At 37.4% G+C, this 22,495-nt stretch overlaps 1 protein-coding gene across 7 annotated transcripts in view; it reads right to left on the reverse strand.

The window, feature by feature from the left end:
• The window catches only part of GPC5 (glypican 5), a 1,360,202-nt gene that overhangs the window by 1,078,604 nt on the left and 259,103 nt on the right, over window positions 1–22,495 (reverse strand). For all 7 annotated transcript variants that reach the window (XM_032402777.1, XM_032402772.1, XM_032402776.1 and 4 more), the window contains one exon: window positions 14,272–14,966. In XM_032402777.1, coding sequence (XP_032258668.1) covers window positions 14,272–14,966 — 695 coding nt within the window. The remainder of the gene's footprint in view (window positions 1–14,271; window positions 14,967–22,495) is intronic.

The raw sequence follows: 22,495 nt of genomic DNA on the forward strand, positions 1-22,495 counted from the left end.
CACAGAATGCTATAAAGGAAAAGTCATGGTGTCCATAATATATTACAGAGTTGCCCCACCTTGTCTACAGAGGCCCGGGAAACTTCTTAGGGTTAGTAGCATCCAAGGTAAGACCACAATGAGGATCAGCATTAGCAGGAGCTAGATAAAGGTGTTGCAGTGGAGCGGGGCATGGTTGGAAAGGAGCCTCCTTTCAGAAAAACCTAACTGACACGTGTGTCAAGAGGACTGTATGCTAAAGGGAAGAGGAGAACTCTAGCCTGGCGAGAGCAAAGGATTTTTAAGAGTGGTGAGCGATGAGGGTAAAGCGGCAAGCACTACAGGGCAGACGTGCAAAGCACTGAAGGTCAGTATGAAGACTTTTAGATTTTATTCTAAGGTCAGCAGGAAGCCACTAAAGGATTTTAAGCATAATCCATTTTATAGTGTGTTAAGATTATTCTGACTTCTGGGTGGAGAATAGACTAGAAAGGCTACAGTGCTCTGGAAAAGTGAGTGAGTCTACTGTCAGCTCCGACAGCACAACTGGGTGTCCGGCTGGTGTCTATACCCCGTGCCCAGCAACGCCTGGTAAACTGCAAACACTCCAAGGGTATTTGCTGGAGGTTTGGATAAATGAACGAGATGATCTATCTATTCGTTTTTAATCTGACCCCAAAACTTCTCCAATGAGAAGAGCAGTTTTTCAAGGTCGGAAAATTTACTATCTGCGGAGAAAATATTACCTTTAATATATGGGGGGAAATTATTTCACTGAAGGACCTTGAAGCATTAAATGATAAAATGTCTCCAAAAACATTTTTAGTGTGTCATTTGGATGACAAATGAATAGATGCATTGTCCCTCTGAGTTCCCAAAGCCTCAAGAAGCATATGCCAACAAAAAGCACAAACCTATAAATGTAAATTATTCCCTGGAATATGCTGGTTTTCCTTTTGTAGGAGTCAATTTTCAAAATTATACATTATAACTTTTTTATAACAGCTTTATTGTTATATAATTAATGTACCATAAAATTCAACCTTTTGAAATTGCAGTTCAGTGAATTTCACTATGTCGACAGAGATATGCAACCGTCATCATTATATAATTTTACAATATTTTTATCATTTTCCCCTGCAAAAACAGTCCTATGCACATTAGCAGTAATCCCTCATTCCCCCATCACCCCAGCTCCCAGGAACCACTAATCTACTTTCTGTCTCAATGAATTTGCTATTCTGGACATTTCATATGATCAGAATCATGTGATATGTGGTCTTTTGGGACTAACTTCTTTCACATAGCATAATCTTTTCAAGGTTCAATCATATTGTAGCATGCAACAGTACTTCATTCTTATTTTATTGTAGAAAAATGTCCCATTGTAGGGCTATACGACATTTTATTTATCCATTCAGCAACTGATGAACATTTAGGTCATTTCCACTTTTTGGCTATTATAAACAAAGCTGCCATGGTTATCTATATGTGTTTTTAGAAACACATGTATTAAGTTCTCTTGGGTACACACCTTAGCCTGGAATGGCTAGCTCACGCGGTCACTCTACGTTTTAACTATATAAGGAGCTGCCTAACTTTTCCAAAGTAGCTGCACTAATTTCCAATCTCTCCAGCAATGCACGAGTGTCCAGATTTCTCCACAGCCTCACCAACACTTGTTACTCTTTTGTTTGCTTGTTTTTGTTTTTTCTTCTTCAAATTTTTATTTAAATTCTAGTTAGTTAAGATATAATGTAGTATTGGTTTCAGGAATAGAATGCAGTGATTCATCACTTACATACAACACACAGCGCTCATCGCAAGTGCCGTCCTTAATACCCATCCCCCATCTAACCCATCTCCCACCCACCACCCCTCCAGCAACCCTCACTGTGTTCTCTATCATTAGGAGTCTCTTATGGCTTATTTCTCGCCCTCTTTTTATCCTCCTCCCATATGTTCATCTGTATTGTTTCTTAAATTCCACATGAGTGAAATCATATGGTATTTGTCTTTCTCTGACTGACTTATTTCGCCTAGCATAATACATTCTAGCTCCACGTTGTTCTAATGGCAAGATTTCATTCTTCTTGATTGCTGAGTAATATTCCATTGTATATACACAGAACATCTTCTTTAGCCATTCATCAGTTGATGGACATTGGGCTCTTTCCACAGTTTGGCTATTGTTGATAATGCAGCTATAAACATCGGGGGGGCATGTACCCTTTTGAATCTGTATTTTTGTATTCTTTGAGTAAATATCTAGTAGTGCAATTGCTGGAAAATAGAATGGTTCTATTTCTAACTTTTGGAGGAACCTCCATACTATTCTCCAGAGTGGCTGCACCAGTCTGCATTCTCACCAACAGTGTAAGAGGGTTCCCCTTTCTCCACATCCTCACCAACATCTGTTGTTTCCTGTGTTGTTAATTAACACTTGTTATTGTTGATTGCTTATATTATAGCCATCCTAGGAGGGGCATGAAGTGGCATCTCATTGTCTCATTGTGGTTTGATCTGCGGTCCCTAATGACCAATGATGTAGAACATACTTTATTAGCCACATTTATACTTTCTTTGGAGAATGTCTAAACCCTTTGCCTATTTTTATCAGGATATTTTTTATTGATGTGCTGTCCAATTGTATTAATTAGTACCTTTATATAAACATTAACTTGTAGAGTATAATACAGGATAGGGATGTCTTACTTGTGAATTTAAAGCAAATGCTTCTGGTAATCCCATCACGTTCTTGGACTTCCACAATAGTTCTAACATTATTTTTTAATTCTATTATGTTTTATCTTTAATTTGTATATTTATATTTTGCTCAGACCTTAATTTATTATTCCATGTATGTTGATGCTCTTTGGCACATTTCTAACATAGTCATCATGCATTAAATCCTTTATTAATAGAAGGTATACTTTTTCATTTCTTGTTTGTTTGATTTTTCTTTTTTGTTTTCTGTTTTTTCTGCTGTCCTGTATTTATACTCTGGAAATACCCTCTCCAAATCTTTCCTGACATGTTTAAGTGAGCTGATCCCATTTATGGCTCCACAATGGGAAAATGACCCTAAAGTGGACAGTCAGGGGGCCAGTAGATGCCTCAGGGAAAAGAAGAGGCCCCAAACCAGAATGATAAGCAAGAACATAGGGAATTTTGATCAATGAGAAATAAGTAGTATTTTTTCTTGCTAAACTAGAAGGTAATGACCCTAGAAGTTTTATGGCCTACCTTGTTACCACCTGGGGAAAGCCTGCCTGAGAAACAAACCAACCTAGACAAAAGTTTCATTGAGAAGTAGACAAGAATCCCGATAATGTTTACAAGGAACTAGATCAAATCAGACCTTCAGTTATCTGTAGCATTTGACCTTTTGGTTATGTGGTCTAATATCCACCCCTTTCCTTAGGAGGCATTAAATGAATTTGAGTTTCTGGCACTTCCTACCAAAACAGTCTTACCCATTATAAGAAATAATGTTTGTAGTGCCTTTTTTTCTCAATGCATTAAAGTATCATTTTCAAAAAGATAAAAAAATACACCTCTAAAACTAATATATAAAGAGCTATTCTGAAAGGTTCAATTCCTTAATGAGAGAATAAACAGAGCAATAAAGCTGCTTGAAAGAAATTAGCATTATAGTCAGTGAAAAAAACAGAACAGTGGAATAATATTCTGATGTTAGAATAATAAAAAATAAGATTAATATTTTTCAGGTAAATAAAACAATAACTTTGCAGGGTTTTTTTCTCACTCAGACAAAAATAACTTGTAATTCAACAGGACAAAAATTATTTGTAATGTATTAATCATCTGCAAATTAACATCTAGCTTTACAGAGCACACTATGGCTTTTAGAGTGAGTAAAATAGTAACTAAAAGAGAAAAAAAATACATATACCTAGTTGATAACTCGGGGGCTTTGTCCTATTAAATCATCAAAAGAATACAGGGTAATGTTTTGCCTTCTTCTCATTTTTTGGATAACTTTAAAAAATATTACTACTTCATTGAAGAAAATTATAACCACATAACATTTGGTAATAAGGGAGATTATTATTAGAGTCCTTCTCTATCCTCTTAGATGATAAAGGTTTCCTATCCCTAGATCACACCTGGAGGTAGGTCACCCTGATGTGCATTACTCCTTGCCCAATGGTGATATCCAGCACCAAACACCTACTGTTGACTGATGGACTGAATTGGGATCCTCTTCAAATCAGACTGTCCCTATCGTATAGACAGACACAGCTTGAAGGCCACTGAAGAATTTAGGACACATCTTAACACCGACCCTCTTCTACCCACCACGCCCCTGCCCTGGCTTTCTACGTCTATCCCTTTTCCCATTTCCCTTGGGTGGTTTTACAACAGGGGAAGCAGTAGGGGCAACGGTGTCTCATCTGCTTATTCTCGTCTCCAAATGAACACAGAGTGCTTGAAAATGGAAGAAGGAACCAGGAAACTTCAGTTTTAAAGAGTGGGAGGTTCTACCCGTCTCAAAAGACAGCTGCCGAAGGGTCAGATGTCAGCCCCCAGCCCTTCTGGTCCATGCAGGCCCTAAGGGCACAGTCCGAGGAGAAAAATGGGAGTGGAGCCAAAGACCCCATGGTTAGATTGCACATTCTTGAAATGTGAAGACTTTGAAAAGTCCTCTTCATTCTTCTTTAGTTGTTATATGTGAAAATAGAGAAGTGAGTAGAGATCCTACCCAGGGCCTATCAGACTGCATCTCACATCCTTCCCCACACATATTCACGGCCAGCAAGAAACATACCAAGGGGAGCACTGAGAGTCAGAGTCTTCCCCAATCATCATCAGCTGGATTAGGTCTTCAAAGACACAAAATGAAAAGCTTATGGAAAAAGTGGCCCGTGCTGGGGACATGCAACTCTCCACTGTGGAGCTTCCCAAACAAGAATAATTACAGATGTGGAAAGACATTTCCCTGCTTAGTTCTTGGCACAGCCCAGGAAGACCCCAGGTGGCCAGAGCTGCTAAGCATCCGCTTTGGCCTACGGAGCCTAGTCCACACCCCCAGGGCCGTGCGATATGACCATTGACTTTGTGGGTGAAGAGGTGGCAAAAGGCGGCAGACACTCTTTTCTTGTCACTTCTACCACCTCTGCTGAGGTCTGCCCTGGTTTTTAGGCACCAGGGACATTCTGGGTAGAACTCTCAATGCAGGTCTGGGTGGTCTGTGTGGCCACAGAGTCATGGCAACCTGAGGTGAGCCATCAGTGGCCTGGGGGTCCAGAGAAGTTCCACTGATGGCCATGATGCTCTGTGTCATGCTGATCCTGGAGGCTCCGTGACCAGCAGTGGGGGCCCAGCAACCCAGGGAATAATACTGTGAGAAGTGGAAGTTTTTACAGTCAGAATGGATTCTTTTTGTGTCTAAAACCCTTTGTTACTATGGAAGCAGAAACAAAGAACAGGCCACTGGAATGTCTGTCCCTCTAGAGTAAAAATACCAAATTGTTTGCGAATTTGTACCACTTTGTAAGAGAGTTTGGAAACCTTGAATCAACTATACTGGAAGCAAGCTTTAAAACTTCCTATAAGACATAATAAATATGAAGACCATGAATAAAGAGCTAGAAAACTACCACTCTTTACTTGAGCTTAAACCAGGTACTTATAGGAAGCATGGAAAAGAGAAAAATCTAAATGTTTACAAGTTCAGATGATGGTTGACATTATAAACAAAGTTAAATTCTTAGAAGAAGCATCAAAGCAAATCCAACAAAGCTGCAACTAAAACAGCCTTCCAAATCCAGCCAAACAATGGAGAAAAGCTTCAGACAGCACTAATGAGGACTTTGGAGGTAAATTCTAATCTTCAGAGAAGCATAAACTTGCTTTCATAAGAATTTCAAAAATGGAAGTATAGAGTGGACAATTTTACTAAAGAGAAAAAATAATCTCATAAAACTCTGCCCATGGAGTGAATCTTATTAAAAATTCTTATTAAAAGAAAGAGTCAGATCAAGCCTCTAGGTGAACACCTGCTACAGATGAATAGTCAGACTGCTGTTTTGGGGGAAGATGGCACAGTTTATGTGAACGTGAAATTGGATATAAGGAAGGCATCGGAAAATGGAGGTTCCTTAATTGGTGAAGCCAAAGGATTGCTGATTTATATGACTGAGTTAAGTATCAGTTTACATACTTTCAAAGATGAGAAAGTAAATGTACACAAAGTAACTGCAGAAGCTAGAATTCTCAATGCAAAAATCACTTAAAGTCATTTGAAAAATCTCCAACCAAGAAAGCTTTGCTGCATTCAGAAAACACCCAAGTAGAAAGGGAGAGACAAAAATTGCAACAGAAATATCATATCCTTCTTGAGCTTAATCAAGAAAAGGAAACAAAGTTTTATGCATGGAGCATCCAATTTAAAGAGAATTTATTCCATTTAAGGTAGAGGAGAATCACTCCAAAGCAGCCAAAAACATCAGTGATGCATCTGAACAGCTACCCACTTACAAAATTCAATCAAAAATACTTCAGGAAAATTAAAAAGAATCACTGGGTATTATTAAAACCCTCATAGTCCTAGGAAACAAAAGCTCATGTTACTGAGATAAGAGCTCTGTTTGCTCAGAGAAACATCAATAACTTGACAAAGCAAATGCATATGTCACACAAAAATTGAATGAGGAAATTAAAGGTTCTGAAAACTGTCCTTCCATTGCTTATTTTCAAAAAAAAAAAAAAATGCATTTGGCAAGGCCTGAGACCACAAGCAGGAATCTTCCAGATGGCAGATCCCTGAGGAAGGAGGAGCACTTGGCTGTGATAGGGAGGGAATAAAAAGATCCATGCCCAGTATCCACCAGTTGTCAACCCCCAGGCTTCCTCCAGTCTGGCCAACTCCCTCCTGAGTCAGCAAGTTCTCCAGAAGAGCCAGACAGAGCTGTGTAGTTAAAATAGAGATCCTATAAACCATCCTTTGCACCAAAGATGTCTCTAGAATTCTTGGTCGTCGGCCCCGGACCTCACCCCACCGAATTTCACCTATATTCCAAAACTCCATCAAGAAGAGCACCCCCTGGACCTAACACCACCCACTCCAGATTTCCCCACCAGTGTCTTTCCACTTAGTGCGAGACTCCGTCCCTACGATGACTTCACATCAACAGATGATTCTTACCACCCACAGAGATACTTCCTGACTTCCTGTCAGCCTTAGATTCAGCTGCCTCCCCTTTCGTAACTCCCCTAGCTAGGGACATCTCTACGCCCCTATTCAGCAGGAGGACATTACAGAAAATGAGATCTTCTGCCTTCAACAACCTTAGATTTAAGGGTTAAAATTGCTCAGGGAGGAATGATGAGGGAGCAGAAGCGGCTAGCTGAAGACAAAGCATAATATGCACAACCTTTCCCACCCCACCCCACTCCCCGCTCTGGGTGGGACCTGTGTGACATTCTTCCAGGAATCTCCCAACTGTTTTAATGTTAATACCTTGCTGGGGGAGAAACAATCTTGACAATGGCTCTGGTATCTTGTATGTCAGTCCTCTTTACCATATGAAAGTTCCTTTGAAACCTCCCTTTTCCTTACTTGCCCCAACAAGGGGACAGGACCCATGCTTTAATAAACCACCATTTTGCACCACAAAAAAATAATAATAAATAAATAAATAAATAAATAAACAAATAAATAGTGATCCTAATAAAAAAGTCTATAAAGAAGAATTGAATAAAACAGGAGTAAATAGTCTGAAAAGATGTCAGGAAAGCAGGCAAAATAATAGCCTTCAAATATCTGAAGTTGAAGATGGCGAAGACTTAGTCCCTATCTTCAGAGCATTACAATCTAGAGTACCATGCATGGCAATTGAGGATGCAACTATTCATTCACTGTAAGGATGAATTGTCAAACAACTAGAACCATCTAAAAACATGATAGGCCATTGTTCCAGGAGATCTTTGTCCAGATTTTCCTTTATAGATCTTCAGATCTTCACAAGACATTTAATAATTATTCCTCTCTTAGGAAATTAAGTAGAAATAAACAATCATGGTTATCAGTACTTATTCTCAAGTAATTCATACTATAATCTTTCCCAGAAAGATAAAATCCCAAATTAATCATGCCACATTTTCAAAGTCTTAGGAAATATCTATAATTAAATTATGCAAGCTTCTTATCTAATGTATTCCTTAAAAAAAATAGGCTTACCTCGTATGAGCTACGTGGGTTGTGATTGGCCCTCACTACTGAAAATCATTTCAAGCTCTACAGACATTCTCAAAGGGCCAAATTGGACCTCCCTTTCCCCCATGATCCACAAGCACCGGGAGGAAATAGCCAAAAGATGAAGGATTCAGATCTAATCAAGCATGTGAAGAAAATTCTTAACAGCAGAGGCTGACCATGTTATAGAAATATCTCGATATATTGTATTTATTTGAGTAGGAAATCACTGGACAATAGAACCTTTGAATTACCTCTAGTCAGAACATTTTTTTGCCTCATTCCACAGCTGGAAAGAACTCAATGGTCCCAGCACTGGGAGGAGAACCCACTAATTATGGCTACATACTCCGGCTGCCATTCCGCAATGGCAAGCTCCCTCTCACTACCTCGTGTGCAGAATTAAGCAGGTGAAAACATTTTGAAGTGACTTCTGTATAAGATGATGACTTGGACTAGCCTCTCATGGTCTAATGAATCTCTTTTTCTTATGAGCTTATAGATTTTTCTACTTTCGGTTGGCCCACTTAGATTGGATTCTTTCTGAGATGTCTTTTACCCTAGAAACTAGTATCTTTCCCCTTCGATTGTGACGAGTTGAATTCTTAGGACTCTCCCTTGTCTCATGTGGAGCTCCAGCTTTACTTCTCAGAAGAACAAGTCCAGTGGAGGCATCTACTAATCCTAAGTTAAACATTAGCCCTCCACATAAATTAAATAAAAATTAGGCAAAGGTTAAAATGATAGCTTTAAATATATTATGAATACATTTTCAATGAAGTCTTGCCCAGCTACCAAAAAAATTGGTCCATAGGTCATTGATTTATAACCTTTGGTCATAGTCTTTTATTCTGTGGCAGCCAAATACAAAAATGTACATGAATGAAAGCTTGTTAAAAAAAAAAAAAAAAGTTTGCTTCAGACATAATGCCTTCTTGGCTTTTTGTTTCTTGTGCAACTGTTGGAGGTTGTCCCCGAGAGGAAGTGACTGCCAGTGGACATGTGAGCTGGACCCAGGCAATTGGAGGCTCCTAACTCTCTCCTGTGTCCTTGGAGTGTACATTCCTCCCACCATTCCCACTGTAAACCATTTCAAGGATGCACCCTTCAGACAGTAATGTGTTGCCTCAACCTTATTTGTCCTACAATCCTTGTTATACAAAATCATATAACACAATGATTTTTAAGCAACTCTATACCACATTAGGAAAAATAGAACCAAATTAGTGCCTTACCAGAATTAATCCCGGCTACTATTTTAATTTTCCTTTTCAATTTATATAGAAGAATATCATCAAGATACTTAAAAACACATGATTAATTTATTATGGTTTCATTTTGAGATACAGATAAATGTGAATATGTAGAGAGGAAGTGATGAGGTATAGTTATCTCCACAACAGAGTTTAATTAGAGTGCACCAGTGTGTACGATTCACCTTAAACTCAATTTTGATAGGTATTAAAATTGAAGTGAATAGCTATTCTAAAGTAATTTGAATGCAACCAGCTGAATCTCTACTAACAGTGCATAGGTAAGAGATGTGAAAAACTGATTATCTATTTAAAAATACAAATTAGGACTTTTACTGTTGGAAATTATGTTTCTAAACCCATTACAGACTTAAAAAAATTTTTTTTGTGGTAGTAATTCCCAAGATGGTAACATAGGAGGCTCTGAATTTCTCTCCACCCATAGATGCACCAAATGGACAAAACATATAACTACCCATAGAAAAATTTCCTCTGAAAGAAATCTACAAACTAGCTGAACACCCTGGGTGGATGAGAAAACCCCTAGCCTGCAATGGGCAGGAAGGACTGAGATACACACTTGCCGTAAATCCCACCCTCAGCAAAGCGCCATTCAATCCAGAGAGAAACCCCAACTCCCAGCTGTGAAAACAGAGCATACCAAAATTTATGAGATCCAGCAAAAGCAGGGCTGGCTGGAAGTTTATAGTGATGAACACCTATAGGAAGGGGAAAAAACTCACAAAAAGACAACCTAACTTTACACATTTACCTAGGGGGAAAAAAGAACAAACTAAGCCCAAAGTTACCAGAAGAAAAGACACAGCAAAGATCAAAGCAGAAATAAATGAAATGGGAACTAGATAAACAATAGAAAGTATCAATGAAATGAAGAGCTGGTTTTTGAAAGGATAAAAAAGTGGCTAGACTGAGAAAAAAATAGAGAAGACTCAAATAATAAAATTATAAGTGAAAAAAGAGACACAGTTTACAACTGACATCACAGAAATATAAAGAGTCATAGAGACTGCTAAGAACAACTTTATGCCAGCACCCTGGATAACCTAGAATAAATGGTTAAATTCCTGGAAACATAAAACCTACCAAAACTAAATCATGAAAAAAATAGAAAATCTGAACAAATAATGAGTAAGGAGATTGAATCAGTAAAACAACAACAACAACAACAACAAAACCCACCTCTCAACAAAGAAAAGCCCAGGACCAAATTTCACTGGTGAATTCTACCAGATATTTAAATAAAAAATTTTTTTGTCAATTATATGCAAATAAAGCTAAAAAAAAATTTTTGTTTCTAAAATTGTACAGAATCAATGTTCAGCTGAGTTTCTTAGTAATATCTGTTCCATTGAGAAGATGTTGAAACACTGAAATTAACACAGGTCCTAGGTTCTTTGAATAAGTTAAAGTATTAAATTCTGTTAATAATATGCTAAATATAATGAATAGCAAAAAAATTAACTTTATTTACAAAATAAATAAATGATTCCCTAACAAATCATTCAATCATTAAATGATTTCCTATATCTGTTAATTATTAATTAATAGCCATTAATATTAAAACACATTATGGAGTTGCATAATGTTTTCTGAAAATTCCAAGGTTTTTTCTCATTCAAGGAAAATCTTTACAATCATTTGCTTACATTAAATGACCATTAAAATTTTTTTTAACTCTACACCACATTAGGAAAGGCGTGTTTGCTTTAGGAGCATTTACAACATCAGAGAAACCAACAAAGTATCCATAAATAATACAACATGATGATAATTAGTAGGATTCAAACATTCACCATGTACAAGACACTCATCTAAGTGTGAAAGCTCATTTTATTCTAACAAGAACTCCATGATGTAGGTATTATTGTTCCATTTCACCAAAGAGGAAACTAGAGCAGAGAGAGATGAGTAATCAAATGCACCAACTAACAGCTAGTAAGTGGTAGAGCAGATGTGAAATCCAGTCGGACAGGAGAGCCAGTGGTTCTAATATCTACACTTCGCTGTTAATGTTTTATTAAATTAAGTATTGTCTTAAGCCCCAGAATAATTATAAAATGAAAATACTCTATTGTAAATTAGGTTCTGTTTCTCTAATGGCTTATTAAATAGAAGACACTTACGATAGTCTCAGGAAACTGAGAACATTTTTCTTTCCAGTTGAAACTCATCCAACGGAAACATGATACAGCAGATTCCTCTATGGATTTCTTAAAGTGAAAATATGTATTACTGAGGACTAGACTTGGAAGTCCTAGATCTCACAAATTGCTTTGGGAATGTGAGAAAGTCATTATTTTCTGGCTCTCCAGTAATTTATTTTGAATTTGTTAAATTCATTGGTGTGTGAACTGGTTATCGAAGCTTGATAAATAGCTTATAAATCACTTTGAAGTTGGCAGAAGTAAATATTAATGAGTCAATTTTCAAGGAATTTAAAGTCAGTATCTCCTTCTTCTATTGCCGTAAGTTTAAAAGAGAATCTCAGTTGTTTTATTTAGAAAAGAATCTACAACTTATTAGTAATGATGAATATTTCTCAAGATAGTCATAGGACTATTGATTATATCAAATCAAATGATTTGCCTAAAAGAAAAGAATGTTCTTTATAAATCTACCATAGAGTTTCATATGACAGAAGTCCTGTTTAAAACTTACTTATAGTGGCACCTGGGTGACTCAGTTGGTTAAGCATCCTACTCTTGGTTTGGTCTCAAGTCATGATCTCAGGATTTTGAGATCAAATCCCAGGTCGGGCTCCACACTCAGCATGGAGTCTGCTTGAGATTCTCTCTCTCCCTCTTCCTCTGCCCCTCCCTCTGCTCACCCACGCTCTCTGTCTAAAATAAATAAAATCATTTAAAAAATAAATAAAAATAAAACTTATTTATAAAACACAAGTACAATGATGATTCTAATCCTTTAAGATACTAAAGTAACCTGCTTCCCTGAGGTTTGCTCAGGGCTGGCCTTAGACTAGGGAAAGAAAAAAGCAAGCATTTCCAGGACGAGTGTCTATCAATGTCAGAGCCTTACCGACATTATCCCACCCGAACCATTTCTACTTCCTCCACACAAGACCAAACAGAATCCTTCGTTAGTAGGTGTTAGTAGCTGTCCCAGGCCACATGACAAATGACTAGCCAACTCAGGACTTGAAAACATGTTTATCTAAGTACGAACCTGTGTTAGTTTAGTGTTTGAAATAGGAAAAACATAATTTTCTATGTGATGTATTTTAAGGATACAAACAGGCCCTCCAGGTCTTGAAAATACATAATAAAAGGCACTAAAACCTATTTACTTATGTATATTAGAAAACTCTGTCCCTTCGAGGTTACATAGCATGCCCCAAATTAATAATCAAATCTGGACTTGATTTCAGAGCTCTTGAGCCTGCCTTCCCTTCTACAAATACTTGACATCATAATAATCATATTTGTTTCCTGGATCTTATTTCTCGTAACTAAGAAATACTCGAAAACTTAAACGTCTTTTATACCTCATTTGAGTTGGTTTATTACATCCTTTCCAAAAGCTCTGGTGCTTATCTGATCTCCAGAAAAATCTGAGATTGCAGAAAGATTCAGACCATTGCATATTGTTGGGAATCCTGTTCACTGTCCAAGGACACCCAGCCGAATAAATTGGGAAGCAGAAGTTGAAATCCAGCTCACTCTACCCACCAAGCCATATAAGGGTGTGGTGTGCACCTAAAGAGGGCACCATGTCTAATCTGCATAAGGGCACCTTATAGGCTCACACAGGCCCTGCAAAGACCCTGGAAGCTAAGAAGAAAGGTGAAGAGATGACTGCACATAAATATTTTCAGATCCAATATCTACCAGAAATTAAAGTATAACTTTTAAGGCTAACGATTAGGATGTTTATTAATTCAGTAAATTAGGACTGGGGGGCAGGGAGATGTCTTCTCTCAGCACCAAGGAATATAATTTTGTTTCGGGAGAAATGATTTAGGCTAAACATCAGCAACAGGTCCTACTTCACTATATGGGGTATGAGAATGTTACTCAGGAGCCTGTGAATATATAAGAAAATGACTCTACAGAAGGTGGGACAAATAGAAAACTCCCATGCCCTTTCACTTGATGATTTTGTTTCAAACACTTTCTAAAGTCTTCTTGGATGTTGCATATAGCACATTTTGAAAAATCATTACACCATCACTGTGACAGATTCTGAAGACTCTGTGAAGAAACACTTTTGAACATTAAGCTGTCAAGTCTTCATTTAATGAATATATCATTGGCATTTTCTATTTTAATGCTGAACACCTCTGAAATGCTAACAATAACTACCCATTTTTTGAATAACAGACACCGTACTAGTTAGTTTGCATACATATTGTCTACCTTCCCAAAAAAGAATACTCCAAAAGTTACGTGTTATTATTCTCTTTTTATCATTGAGGAGACAGGCTCAAAGAATCTAAGGCATCTGGGAATTCCTGGCAGACGGCAGATTCAGATCCATGCTGGTCCCGATTTTCAACCTGAGTCCTCTCTCCCTCACTGACCTAACACTAGGAGAAGGCTTCTACTTAGAGGAGAAAGTGGAAAGTAGCTAACCAACCATCTACTGTAAGATATAGAAAATATATCTTGACTCAAACATGGCATCCCATGCATTCTCCTACTCTTTCCTGACGTATTAACTTGTTAAGCTGCCATCATTTTCAAGTACATAATGATGTGCTTATAATCAACGGAACTTTATGTACACACCTAATGCCTGAGCTCTAAGCCGTCGGTCAGGAGATGTGGCGGGGCTGCTTACCTGTTCCGATAACTTCTGTCCATTGAGGCGAGCTTGCATCACAGCGTCGTTAACGAGCACGTGGAAGTTCAGGAGCACATGTTCAATGTCGTATGTTCCGTGCATGGCGTCTGACAGTTCCTCCAAGGACCGGATGTAGGCATGCCAGTGCGGATTCAGCTCTGCCGTGTGTGCCAGGCAGCCTCTCACGACGTTGAGGCAGTACCCCATGCAAGGCTTACTGAGAGTCAGGCCCTGGCAGAGAGGGCAGTACTGCATCCTCAGGAGGGCTCGGCTGCACTCTTTGGAGACGTGCAGATGGTCTGTGGTATTGATGACTTCGATGCCCAGATTCAGCGCCTGCAGAAATGTGCGGCTAGGCAGCAGTGATCTCCCCATCTGCCCCATTACTCTTTTGGGAATATTACCAAATGGACTAACATCGCGGCGGGCCATCCGGATGCATTCTGAGTATTCCAGGGAACTGTCCGTCACACCAGGACTAATGAGGTGATTGTAGACAAGTGGGAAAAGACTGTCAAAGAATCTGTTTATGAACTCTTCAGGATTAACATCCGCACCAAATAAATAGAGCCCCACATCAGTGAACAACTCCTGAACTGAGGCTGCAGCCTCTAGGGCCATGTTCCTGTAGGTGTTGCAAAAGAGAATGCTGGTGTAATTCTCTGCTTGTCTGATGAGAGTTTCGAGGGCTTCTGTAACAAAAGCAGAGGTAAAACACGAAAAGCCTTAGTATTCATGTTAAAACTGGGCATCTGTCTGCTCCAGACAGTAAATGAGCTTAATGCATCCTACCCAACCTAAGGATCCAAATGGGAATGCTCGGCCTACTAACCCCACTTTAGCTTTCCAAGGATAACGGCTGGTCAACGGTGAGCATTAAGTTTTCTAAGATGTATTTCCTAAAGTCAAACATCTTTAGAAAGTATAGAGATAAGAAAGAAGTTATGATATGGTAATTCCCTGCTTATTTTGTTGCACAGTCAGCCATAACCCACCAAAGACAGAAGGAAAGTGTCACTGAGAAGACAATTTCCAACCGTGGGTTCACTGTTGATATAAGACTGGCATTAGATGCTTGATTCAACACCTACTGTATTTTTACAGTTTTTCAATGTCTTTTTTTTCCAGAATGAAAGCTAGTAGATTATACACTAGTTACTGCAAAGAGAAGCTATACACCCACAGGGAAGGCTGATAACCCTCAGACCCCCTAGCATGTTCAAATTAAAAAGAAAGTAAAATATTTCATGGTTAAACAATGCCTTGACTGGCAAACCCTGTTAAGTAGTAGGAAAGTCGTGAGTTGTATTAGTCAATGACAGTAACTGTGTGACCATCTTCTGAACCATATTCTGTTGTTCTTATCACCTTGTCACCCAAACACTTTACTGTGGGACATTTTATTTTCTCACTTAGGGAACTGATGCTTCCAAATCAATTTCTCCGTAGAAATAACAGAGCATGATTTATCCACAAATTAAGGAAGGCTGTAGTAATTGGCTGGCAAAAGTTATATTTCAAAATGATAGCTTTAGGCAGCAGTTGAACACCTTGGATATTCTAGTAATTACATTTTATAATTAGCCTAATTATAATAAATAATGATGCTGGACTGTTATCAATACATAATTAATTGTAAAATACATCAATAAAATTATCTCCCATAACCCCGATCTCATAGTTATTTTTAATTAGGTTGTAAAAGACCACACAGTAATTCAGTAATCAGACCATTGAATATATTATAAAAGGAGATGGAACGACAGGAGAATGAAATGAAATAATAAAAGGCAGAAGTGCAGGGAGAGCTCCTCATAAAGTGGAACTGTGTCCACCTTATTAGTAGTGCATGCATATGCCATAGTGTCCTAAAAACAAACAGTAGCAATAACAAACCAAACCAAACCAAACACCTTTATGAAAAGCACAGACAGATAAAATACAGTATCGTGTATTCTGATTTTGTTCTGAGACCATTTAATGTTGGGTTTCAAGCTTTAGTGTGATATATGAAGGTGCTTGCTCCAGACTGAATATTTGTTTCCCCCCTAAAATTAATATGTTTGAAATCTAATCTCCAACATGATGGCACTTGGGAGTGAGGCCTTCGGGAGGTGACTAGGTCATGAGGGTGAAGCCCTCGTGAATGGGATTAGCGCCTCTATAAAAGAGACTCTGGAGAGTTCCTTGGCCCCTTCTGGATGTGAGGACACAGGGAGATGACCATCCGGGAACCCGGAAGGAGGCCCTCACCAGACAATGAACCTGCCAGCACGAGGATCTTGGACGTCCCAGCCTCTAGAACTATGAGAAATAAATGTTTTTTTGCTTATATAAGGCATGCAGTATTCTGTGACACCAGCCTGAACTAAAGAAGGACATCTACCCCATCATCAAAGGCAACAGCTTTTATTTATTTTTTATTTTTTTAAGATTTTATTTATTTATTCATGAGAGACAGAGAGAGAGAGGCAGAGGCCGAGGGAGAAGCAGGCTCCCCGCGGAGCAGGGAGCCCGATGTGGGACTCGATCCCAGGACCCTGGGATCATGACCTGAGCCGAAGGCAGACGCTTAACCAACTGAGCCACCCAGCAACCCAAAGACAACAGCTTTTAAAGGTGGTTGCGACTCTGTGGCAACAGAGTCCTACACACTCTAACTTACGAAGGAAGCAGGGCTCCTGTTATCTGCATCTCCAGGGCCCACTAGAATGTAAGCCTATCTACTCTACACTCAGTGAAAATGTGAGTGAATGAAGGCTTCAAGTGAGATCACCTGATCGCCCAGTCTGGGTAAGGAAAATTCCGATTGCCAGGTCTCTGCACTGGGGTTTGCAACTCGGTGGGTCTGTTTTGGTTCACGAGTCTGCATTTAACCAGCAGCTTCCATGATTGTTTCAACCTAGCCAGTTTTTGAATAATTGCACTTGCAGATAATCTATAAAGTGTGCTCTCTGCGTTTACACAGCAGCTCGACAAGCATTCCGCCATACAGCCTGACCCCACAGCTGCAATCTCAGCCTCGGCACTCTGCTTTCAAAGACCCGCAAGAGTGAGTGTGAAAAGTGAGTTAAACCTGTAGTTGGAACTAAAACAAAACTGCTAAGCTTATATTTTTCTCATTAATATAGGCTTGTGTCTCTCAGCAAATTGCGTGTGGCCAAGAATTACGAGGTAGGTTGCAAATGAGATTATTTGCCAGTGATGGTTAAATAGCAATGTTTGCAATTTTTTTAAGATAAAATAAGGATAGGTTTAAAGATACCAATACCACAGGCACGCTTACATACCTCCCACCAGTTTTTCTAAGGTGTGTGCTGTAGACGTGATTGTGACTGATACCCGCCATAGGATTCTCGGTGCAATAAACGTTGAATGTTACCCCAGGAAATACAAACGCTCCATCTGATTTCTGCCAACTCTAAGTGATGTTCAAACACAACTTTTTAAAGTAAAAAATAAAATGTTTCTTTATAAATTCCAGTCCCAGTAATTTACAACTTATAATGATTCAGGAATATTGGGATTTATCTTTTCAGCTGCTATAACAAATAGGTTTTGCAAATTTATTCTGTGAAAGCAATATTGAAAAGAAGATATTTAATGTTTAGGATTTTTACTTTTATTTTATTTCAGACTAGTTTTCCTCTGATCTTTTAAACAAAATAACTGCAAAGTATATAAAAATGTTAGGAATCCTATTAGAGTAACATTTTAAAACTTGTCTCTAATGTTGTAAATATTATAATTTTAGTTTTCATGACTATGTATTGTTTTTGCTAACCTCTGAATAAGAGATGACATGTGTCCAAATACCAACATTCTGACTATCTCCTGAATATTTAAACACAAAATGGATTTTTAAAATGGACTATTCTGTAGTAGTTTTTCAGTATGCTATTAACTTATTGCAATATAAAGATTTATTTTTCAATCTGTGTTAAATCTGATATTGACACATTCCAGTTAGTTGAATTACCTAAATATGTATTGGTATTTTTGAATGTGTGTATTTGTGATCCTAAACATTTCTTAAATCCAATGACGAAAACAGTAAATAATTGTTCTATACACATTTGAATCTTTAAGGATTAGGGGTAAACATACTTTTGTGAATTTTTGATCCTAATATAAAATGTTAATATATAAACACATCAGAAACTGAACAGTCTAGAAGCCAATCCACTGGATGATTTTGTTAAATTTTTTTTAAAGAAAAGTTGGCAAAATCAGAAGTTGAATTTACTAAAATTAGCTGTTTGTATTAACTCTGAATTTGCAAACTCATCACTTCGTTCTCCTATGTTTTCCATAGTTGAGTGTTTCCATTTTATGGAATTAGTATTATGATTTTAACAAGAATTTAAACTTGTCAAAAGAATTGTCAAATAAATAAATGATTTTGCTGTTGTGCAAAAGAATAATCCACATACAAAATCAGTATTTATAAATCCAAGGTAGGGTAGATGCTAAATAATTAATCACGTCTACTTCATTATTAAAGAGAAACCATACTGTCCTTTCATTACAAAGTTTTAATAAGTAAAAAATAGCCCTCACCTAAGCTATACAAATAATAGTGTTCTGTTGATGTGCCTAAAATTATAACACCTATTGAAAATAAATAAACATTTGCTAGGCTTGCTTAAGGAAGTTAAGAAACAGACTAGGAAAAAAAATCATCTGTTGCTTTTCGTTGAGAATTTCAATAAGCTCTTCTTTCCAGTGCTATCAGATCAAGTCTACCAAGGCAGGAAACTTCCAACTTTCCTTTTAATGCCTAGGAGTGGTAGGTTGAGTAAGAAACTGTTATCTAATTACTGATTGAATAAAAAACATAATTTCCCCCAGCTTTACGAGAGAATTAATTTATGTATCATCTCATTAAGTAGAAAATGAAGCCGGAATACATGAAGTTGATCTGCATCTACTTCAATTTTCAACATTAACATCCTGTGAAAATTTAATAACAAAATACCTATGACTGGAAACTTGTATCAACTGTTTTCAGCCCACATTCCCTTTAGAGACATTTTACAGTACATACAAATGATTACTGACACTTAAACTGAGGATTTAAACTTAAATACAACTGGTGGAGATAAAACAAGGTGATACTGATTTAAAATTAAATTTGACAAATTGCAAAATCAGTGAAGACTTATATGCAGGTAGCTTTTTACAATGGGAGAAACAATATTTATGGGGCCTTTACTGCTTTAAAGATAAAGATGATTTCAAAATCTAATGATCATGAAATAACTGTTATAATAACCTCTCCTGCATGACATGAACAGACATTTTATGACCCTTTTCATATTTTTATTATTTTTGATATATGGACATTTTAAGATACAAAGTTCGAAGTATCTATTACAATTTAAGACCCCAGATATTCTCAAACATAGCAATGAAATAGATGAAGAAAGATTAAATCATATCAACTGTGGATAATCACATGATTTTACAATGTGTACCTGGGTTGGAGAGAAATTTTCAGAGGAAATTTACATATTTGTGCCTTACAATTCTTAAGTCACAAATGTTGTTACTACCACAGATAATTCCTCAATACCCTGCTACTTCAGAGCTAGTTTTTGTCAGAAATTATCTTTTCCTCTGTATTAATTATCAATACATGAGTAGATAGGTAGAGACAGGTAGATCATTTCAAGAACAATTTCTCAACCAGTTTTTATCACATACATATTACGATGAACTGTAAACCCTTCTGCCTTTCTTATTTAACAAGAATGCCTTCCAATAATTTTAATATGGTCACATTTAATAATTCCTTTAATTAGCAGAAGACCATCATAGCCACTGTGAAGATATGCATATCTAAGTAAAAGAAGCAATTACCAATTTCTCCAGTCTAAAGTTTTTATACTGAATTCATCCCTTTGATATTTCCATATTTCCTCAACTTTTTCATAAAATAAAATATATAATAAAAGTTTTCTAGAATATTAACTTAATGACATATTTTTTAAATGTTATGCAGTATGATTTATAATATCATTCTTCAGAAATTAGTCATCTATACAAATAAATAGTAAGTGGATATTAATCTGTATCACCAAAAAATTAACATATTAGTAATTAATCTGGTCTCCTTGGACAAGCACTGCATGGAAAAATACTTTCTCAACTTTTCTCCTTCCTCATTTCCCTCCCCACTAATGCGGTTATCATGGTGCTTCACATTTATTACGAATATCATTTTATAATCATTTATGTTCTGAAAATCAATTTATGACTTTAGCAAGGTTTTAAACTCATTTAAGCACTTATGTAACAGATAAAATCAATGTCAAACAACTCACTATAGATTGTTTCATAAGTTATTGTGGGATGAAGATTTTAAATCAAATCCAATAATTTCTAAAATAAACCAGAAACAGGGGTGCCTGGGTGGCTCAGTCAGTTAAGCATCTGACTCTTGATTTTGGCTCAGATCATAATCTCACGGCCATGGGATCGAGCCCTGCATCTGGCCCCATTCTCAACGCACAGTCTGTTTGGGATTCTCTCTCTCCGTCTCTCTCTGCCCCTCCCCCCACTTGCTCGCACTCTCTCTCTAATAAATAAATAAAATCTTTAAAAATAAATAAATAAACCCAGAAACACAATCTAGAAATACAGAACTGTCATATAAAACAGTTTTTTATTCACTGATTTATATCGTCTTCTACTGTTACACAAAACTAAAAAAATCAATATCCTTTATTGGTGGGTCTTTTTCCTTTTTTTTTTTCCTTAATTCCATACTCTAACACATTGGTCTCCTTTACTTAAACAAAAACCTTTATGTCACTTTACTTCATAATCTCATTTTCCCTTTTTGATAGCTCAAGAAAATAAGAATGTTCTGTATTTTCAGCTTAGAGTGACACATTGCCCATTCCTTCTTCAATGTATTCAAATCCAATTGTTGTTTTTTGTCACTCATTGTTGCATTCATTCATTAAACCATTATTTTTGAGCACCTGCTGTAGACCTCAATACTAAAGTTGAAAAGTCTACCCTCGTGAGGCTTAACCAACTGAGCCACCCAGGCGCCCTACCCTCGTGAGGCTTAGAGTCTAAAGGATAGGAAAATATAAAAGCAGACATATAAATATGATTTATTGTTGTATTAAGTAAGTACTATAGAAAAAACATTAAAGGGTAGAGAGTGATAAGATCACTGTTTTGGAGGGCTCTAGGTCAATTTGTCCATAATCAACTCATTAGCACACAATCAAAAGTAAATTCCCTGACTAATCTATTCCCAAAAGCAAAATTCCTGAATTTACCAACTATATCCAAACTACCCAAACTATATATAATATTTGGTTATTTGGCACATTAAAAAATTAATTTGGCAAACTGGTTTGGGCAAATTGATTTTCTATGGATTGACTAAGATAATGTGAACGGGAAAGCCTCCACTGAGGAAGCAACATTTGAGTAGAGACTTCATTAATGAAAAAAGCCAGCCATGAGCAGATGGGTAAATGAAGGATACCTCTGAAGCCTGTGCCTCAACAGCTGGATGCACAGTGGTGCCAATTACTGAGATAGGCAAGTCTATGGAGGCACCATGTTTGTGTGAGGTGGGAGTTGGAAATTCAAAGTTCTATTTTGGACATGGTAAGAATGAAATACCAATTAGAAATTCAAATAAAGCTTCTCAGTACAGTGTTAGATAAAATAATTTGTATCTCATGGGGAAAGTGGAGCCTGGTGACACAGACCTGAGATAGATGGGCAAGGAGAGTCAAATCCGGGTACTGGATGAAATAACCTAAGAAGGGAAGATAGGGAAGAGTGCAGAGATGCAGGAAAAGAAGAGCAGCCAGCAAGAAGAATGAGAATAAAAAGCCAGTGAAATAAAAAGAAAATCAGGAGAGTGGACTATGCCAGAAACCAAGGGAGGAAAATGATTCAAGTGGAAGGAAGTCATCCATCACGTCAAATGCTATTAAGAGGTCAAGTGAGATGAGGAATAACAACTGACCACGGGCACTGACAAGAGAGAGGCTCTGACTGACCTTGACAAGAGCTGCCTCAGCAGAATGTGAGCACAAAAGAGAACAGGAATTGAGGCAATATATAGACAGCTCTCTTGAAAATCCTTGCTATAATGGAAGTAGAGAACCAAGACAGGGACGGGAGGGAAATGCGAGGGCAAAGCTATTTGTTTTAGGAGGAGGGAGAATTTATGGGATGTTCATAT

Source organism: Phoca vitulina, unplaced genomic scaffold (assembly GCF_004348235.1).
Source record: "Phoca vitulina isolate PV1807 unplaced genomic scaffold, GSC_HSeal_1.0 scaffold5, whole genome shotgun sequence".
Classification (NCBI taxonomy): domain Eukaryota; kingdom Metazoa; phylum Chordata; class Mammalia; order Carnivora; family Phocidae; genus Phoca; species Phoca vitulina.